Genomic DNA, 6,561 nt, shown 5'->3' with positions numbered 1-6,561 from the left:
TTGTTAGTTAATCTTGTTCAGCTCTGATACTGAGTTAACTCAGGTGATATGTCTCGGTCTCGGACGAGTTTTAAAACCATGGCGAGAATCTAATAGTACAAGGATTTGGGACAAACATTTATAATGCAAACATTTAGGAAATGGGAGCGATTAATCTTTCCTAATGACATTCAATGTGGTTGGGGTTTGGGTAAGCTACGGACTCGTCCTCATCCTAGTAGACACAAAAATTAACATCATCAACTTGAGAGAGAACCCATCACCGAATGCTTCTTTACACAGGAAAAAAAATGGATTACAATACCCATCTCCACAATCGGAACTTATTGCCCACATAGAATCTCTTTCTAGTTAAGCAAAATAAATCAACAATAGAAACTTTGCCTTCTACTTCAAATACTACATACATCCTTTCTTCCACACATCATCTCCAAAAGCTTGACTCACGGCCTCCCTTGTCGTATAGTTAGCCAATTTCAAACTTTTATTTCTGATTTTTTTTTTTTTTTTTGTCTTTTTGTCAAAATTACTATGCATGTGTATCTCACATACATACGAAGAATGATCGACGCACCTTTAGAATTCCTATAATATTATAAAAACTCATGCTGCTGCGGACTGCTTGTCGTGGTCATCGAGATTCAGAGCTTGCAGTAGCTTTGGCCAGGATTCAGGGATTCCTCCGGGTAGGTCAAACTCCAACAACTTCCCTCTGCTGCGGTAGAACTCCTCAACAGGCTGGCTCTGAAAGAGGAAATCAATTTCTGATGAGCTACTGAAGAATGTGAAAAGTAACATGCAATAAACCAATAAGTATGGGCTACCCCTAGCTCAGTTGGTTTGACACATTGCAACATCCATTTGAGGTCGTGGGTTCAAGTCCAGTTGTACCCATAAAAATAAAATAAAATAAACCGATAAGTATGTCTGAGACTCTTCTTAAAAAAGACAAGCAACGTGTGATCCATGACTCTACAAAGAGAAATGGGATTAAGGTGCCCCCAGTAAATATTCAAGAAATTGGATGCAAGCAATATCACACATTGTATGGAGCTTCCAAAGGTCATGATAACCAATGTGAAAAAGGAAAAAAAGCACAAGAAAGGACTTTGTCATGATTTTCTAATCTTTCAGCACCTGAATGCATTTTTGGGAACAAAGAAATGAAGGAAAATAATGTGGTGTCGAATACTACAAGAAATTGCAGAAGTTTGGATAATAAACATTATCAAAAAGAACCTCGGATAGGCCCCAAATCACGTCCCAATCAAAACCAAACAACCAATCAATTCCTCACTTTTGAATAACGAGCAAAAATGTGCCTATCCATTAAAAAAAAACCCATTAGTTAGATGGTTAGAATTATATATATATATATATATATATATATATATATATATATATATATATATATATATATATATATATATATAGGGAAATGTTCAGCAACAAACATTTTGACAAACATTTTGGCAAAACATTTTTCAAAATATGGGTTAGAGGTTTTGGAATGAGTTGATTTTTGGTGAGGATGATCTCTACGGTGAGGAGATCATCATCACCAAAAATCAGCCCATTCCAAAACTTCTAACCCATCAAAAATGGTTTACAAAAAATGGACGGTCCACGATTTTTCAACTTGTAAACATGGGGCTAGAAGTTTTGGAATGGGCTGATTTTTGGTGAGGATGATCTCCTCACCGTAGAGATCATCCTCACCAAAAATCAGCCCATTCCAAAACCTATAACCCATGTTTTGAAAAATGTTTTGCCAAAATGTTTGTTGCTGAAAGGGACCCATATATATATATATATATATTTATTTTTTTTTCACTTATAAAAAAAAAAAAAAAAATTATATATATTTTTCTTTTTGGGTGGCCAGGTTGGACTTGAACCCATCACCTCAGTTGCATTACAATTTGAACTACTGAGCTAGAGTCCAAGCTCAGTTGGTTAGCATTATCCAACCAAATCAAATTTTCAGCTGGAATAGATGCAAAAATGTGTTCTATCCATTAAAAAATGCATGATGCACTGCCATCCTTTATGAAGCATTCCAAAACTTCTAATCCATATAGGACGAAACATGTTGGCAAAATGTTTGGCCCTTGAACACTTATATATACATATATATCATATCATATTTTAATCCCTTCAAAAAATCATGGGCTTATTTAATTTCTTTTAGAGTCAACCATTGAAAACAACTAAAAAATCAAGAAAACCTTTTGAGATGGTGGAACAATACCATGTCATTGTATATACGAAGTCGTTCTTTTACAACTTCTTCTGTATCATCAGATCGGGTGATTAGCTTCGAAGCGCAACCTGGAGGGGGGAGAAGTGGAGGCATGTACATTCCAGGGCTCCCATTCCCACCGTTGATGTTAATGGTGGCAACATTAAAGTTGCCTCCGCATTGGCTGCAAGTTCTTCTTCCCAGGCATTTCGCAAGCAGTGCCTCTTCTCTGAGCTTTAGGTTAATTACCACATCTATTTCTGTTACTTCCTCCAGTATTTCCTGAAAAATAAAAATAAAAAACACAAAAAAGAGATAAGACGAAGTAAGACAATTGAACACAAACAAAAAAAAGGTGTCTACATAGCTGATAACTTCAGCTATGGTAAAGCTAAAGGATGGAAAAGGTTCAAATATACTTCGGTTTAGGAATTCAAAATTTTGTCCAGATAAATAGGTCACACAGGTGGGGGAGGGAGATCAAGTATATATGCACGTCTAATATAGTTCTGACTCAAAAGTTAGAGATAAAAAAATAAAAATAACAATTATATATACGTGTAGTATATATATCATCGTTACCACCATCAAATCCTTATCCCAAAAAATTTGGGTTGGCAGAATGGATCCTATTCCTCTATAAAATTCTGTATAATACAACATCAGGTATACATGCAAGTTTAATAGGTGTAGTGCATATGACACTAGTAAATAGAGCTATTATAACCCATTTATCAGGTTTATAATTTTGTATAGCTCACCCTTCTGACCCGTTTTCACCCTTCTATGATTTTCTTGAAATCCAAACCTCAATTCAACCCTAACAATCAACAGGAGTCATTTAAAAAATTAAAAAAATCAAATACCCATTGCCTACGATTTAACCACACCTCTCTTTTTTATGTGGTTATGGTTCCACCATGATAACCACATCTCTCCCCACCGCCACACACCATGACAACCGTCCTTATCCTCCTCTTCTGCCTCCTATTCCCAAAACTGTAAATCATGTTAAAATGACGTTGCCCAGCCACTATAGTTAGGTGCAGCAATGTGGTTGCAGGTCCTTGAGAGGAGACAAATGGCAGAGAAGCTAAGTTCAGACTTCAAATAAGTCAACCACATCTCTCTTCTTCTCCTTGATGGTTTTTTTCTCAAATGATTTTTATAAAATGGGCTGAGCATTTTGTTTTCAATACAATGATTTTTTTGAACAGAATCATTTGCGGATTTGTTTAAAACATGTAGGTAGCTTCAAAATCCACAAACACTTCCCATGTTTCAAATATTTTGTCCAACTTATACATCTAACCTTGAATTTATATATATAAGTAAGCCTGTTTTTAATGAGTTCAGTAACTCAGAGCTGGCGGGAAACGAACCCAGGTCTTTGGTAACATTTCACTAACATCACCCAAAGACTTTACCAACTAAGCTAGTTGGCACCTGTGAATATATATATACATGGGTGGTGTTCAGCAGCCAAGGTTAGGAAGCCAATGTTGGGAGCCGAAATTTGTCCTATATGGGTCAAAATTTTCGGATGGAGCTGATTTTTTGTGAGAATGATCTCTATGGTGAGGAGATCATCCTCACAAAAAATCAGCCCAATCTGAAACTTCTAACCCCATTTAATAGCAAAAGTGGTTTACAATTTAATAGTAAAAAAATCTATAGTCCACAATTCTAAATCACTTTTGATGGGGTTAGAAGTTTCTGTTTGGGCCGATTTTTTGTGAGGATGATCTCCTCATGATAGAAATCATTCTCATAAAAAATCAGCTCAATCCGAAACTTCTAACTCATATAGGAAAAATGCGTTGGCTCCCTAACGTTGACTGCCAAACCTGACCCTATATATATATATATATATATATATATATATATATATTATATATATATATATATATATATATCTATATTGCAAATAACTAGTGAAGTTATCAACCATGGCCAAAACCAAATCAATGAATGATCTTAACCACCGAATTCAAAAGTTTTTTTTTTTTTTTGTTTTTTTGCAGACCTTGCTATGTCTTAACGAAGATGGATCCCAAAAAAGAGTTTTATGGGTCTCAACCAGATCTGAAGTACAAACGGTCAAACAAGTAAACTTATTTCTGAAGTTTTTGCCAAGTTTTTTCCTCAACTGTCGAAAAATTATGATGGAGATGATGGTAAGGATCACCTGATTGGATTACTTTCGGCATAAGGTTTCATCTAGATGGGATCCATCAAAAAGCACATCCAAAACCCTAACATATACTGGCAAATGACTTCTTAAGGTTCTTCCATCCTAACACAAATACTTAGCTACCTCTAAAAATAAGGCATGTTTAGGGTGAACTACCACACAAACTTTGTTAAGAGTAGCCTTCTAAATAGATATGTGCAAACAACATTGAATTTTGACAAGCCTACTCTTTATCATAACAAAGGCTCTTACCGCCTGTCTTATAGTTCGTGGGAAACCATCAAGAATGAATCCTAATTCACCCTTAGCTTCTCCAGCTTCAAGCCTTTTAGACAACAAACTTATTATAATTTCATCAGAAACCAATTTCCCTTGGTTTACAATCTCTGTAAGCTGCAAAAGCCAAACAAAGAAAATAAATAAATAAATCGGTATGGAAAAAAGTTTGTAACTCTTGTGTTTTTTTTATTCACTATAAGAGTGTAGTAGATTTCAATGTGTTTTAAGGCCTATACGACTTATGCCTCGAGGTGCGTCTTAGTGCCAAGAACACTAAAAACACGAGTCCGACTTTGAAGCAGGCAGCCCGCTTCAAAATTTCAAAGAAACCCTCTTCACAATTTGACACGTGGCTTTTCATATTTATTTCACATCCTTACTTTTTTTTAATATTTGAGATACCTCCCTGAATACATCAAGTGTAATTCAAAGAGGAGGGTTTCTTTGAAATTTTGAACACCTTGGGGCACAAGTTGAAAACTTACAACTCATACCAAGAGACGTCCAGAAGGCCACACTTCAATGTAAAGCACACACCTCGCATTTTTTTTTTCCCTATTATTTTCATTTTTGTTCTTCATTTCCCTCTATTTCCTTGTTCTTAGTTGATGTTGGCATGAAAAAAAAAATGGGAGCATTTAGAAACATCTTTGATTATACAATAGTAATATATGCATAGAAAATTATTGAATAAAACTTTGCCAAGTCAATTGGTTTTGGTATTTTTCTTGTAAATAAATTAATTTTAGAAATTTGAGTATTTTGATTGAACATCTATTAACCATGTTTATAATAAACCAGTTTAAAGGGGGGATTGGGTTGTCCGAGTCAATTCGGTGTGGGCACACCCAGTCGTTATTTAAGCTCAGTATCTTTTCTCAATCAATATTGATCAATCTGTAGGCCCTAAAAAACTGACCGAAGATCCAACAAAAGGGGGTTTTGACTTTTGAGCTTTCGATAACAATTGAATTTTTTTTTTTTAAATTATTAACCATTTATGCTGAAAAATGATTTGTGATAGTTGCAACTAGATCCCATTCCCCTAAAATTAAAAAAAAAAAAAAAACTGAAATTGAAACCCTAACGAACCTGTTGGGAAAGGGGACCAGAGGAAGAGAGCTCATCACGAACGAGATCACCAGTAGCGATGTGAGGAACGCCAAGAAGACTAGAGAGACGACTAGCGTAGGTTCCCTTACCAACGCCAGGGCAGCCAAGAAAAACCCACTGGACATTTCTGTCCTTGGAATCTCTACATGGAAGGAGTGGTTTTTGAGGGAGAGAGGAAGGGACACGGAGGTCATTTTCGGAAATTACAGCTGAAGAGAAATTCCTCCTTAGAGTACAAGACGTAGAAGAAAAGGACAAACCTTTCGTTCTAATCAGGCGGTTTAAGGTCGCCATTAAAGAAGAAATTGGAGGAACTGTTCTGTTGCAGAGCCAGAGAGAGAGAGAGAGAGAAATTGGAAGAAATTCGGCACAACAGGTTTTCTCAGGCACGTGGGAATTGTGGAATTTTCTTCAGCTTTGTATGTAAATAAGGTCAGTGGACTTTGACCACTGTTTGGTTGTAGGGATTAAGAAGTTGGGTCTCGCTTAATCTAATTTTTATGAAGTTTATAGCTATTCTGTGTTTTTATTTCATAGAAATGAATTGCCACGTGTAACTTAGTTAGGTTTGAGAGGAGGGAGTCGTGTTTCATGTGAGGTCCAACGAAGGGCGCAGAATTTGACACATCATTAGAGTGAAAATTTTAGAGATATTTACGGGGCAGACCTATGTGTTGCAATTTTATTACTAAAACTCCCTTACTCTATCAAGTTTGTTACTAGAGCAAATCAT

The 6,561-nt window shown here is 35.9% G+C and overlaps 1 protein-coding gene across 2 annotated transcripts; it reads right to left on the bottom strand.

Annotated features, from left to right (window-relative positions):
- Positions 1 to 230: 230 nt before the first annotated feature.
- LOC147399865 (putative adenylate kinase 6, chloroplastic) lies at positions 231 to 6,296 on the bottom strand. 2 transcript variants are annotated; one of them, XM_086445409.1, is made up of 4 exons: positions 5,808 to 6,289; positions 4,689 to 4,829; positions 2,252 to 2,524; positions 231 to 744 (listed from the first exon to the last, which is right to left on the bottom strand). In XM_086445409.1, exons 1-4 carry the CDS (start codon positions 6,120 to 6,122, stop codon positions 604 to 606), a joined length of 870 nt encoding a protein of 289 aa, XP_086301535.1. In that variant the 5' UTR covers positions 6,123 to 6,289; the 3' UTR covers positions 231 to 603. The 2 variants fall into 2 exon arrangements, with proteins under 2 accessions (XP_086301535.1, XP_086301536.1); XM_086445410.1 differs by lacking the exon at positions 4,689 to 4,829 and having other exon boundaries at positions 5,808 to 6,296.
- Between the last annotated feature and the right edge of the window lie 265 nt (positions 6,297 to 6,561).

Source organism: Akebia trifoliata, chromosome 6 (assembly GCF_017979445.1).
Source record: "Akebia trifoliata isolate Shusen 1 chromosome 6, ASM1797944v1, whole genome shotgun sequence".
Lineage (NCBI taxonomy): Eukaryota > Viridiplantae > Streptophyta > Magnoliopsida > Ranunculales > Lardizabalaceae > Akebia > Akebia trifoliata.
This window is presented reverse-complemented; position numbering and strand designations above follow the sequence as displayed.

Coding starts and splice junctions, on each gene's coding strand:
- LOC147399865 (XM_086445409.1), bottom strand. CDS start 6,122: ATGGCGACCTTAAACCGCCTGATTAGAACGAAAGGTTTGTCCTTTTCT. Junction 2,525..4,688: donor CACGAACTATAAGACAGGCG/GTAAGAGCCTTT, acceptor TTTATTTTTCAG/GAAATACTGGAGGAAGTAAC. Junction 745..2,251: donor TTCGTATATACAATGACATG/GTATTGTTCCAC, acceptor TTCCTCTTTCAG/AGCCAGCCTGTTGAGGAGTT.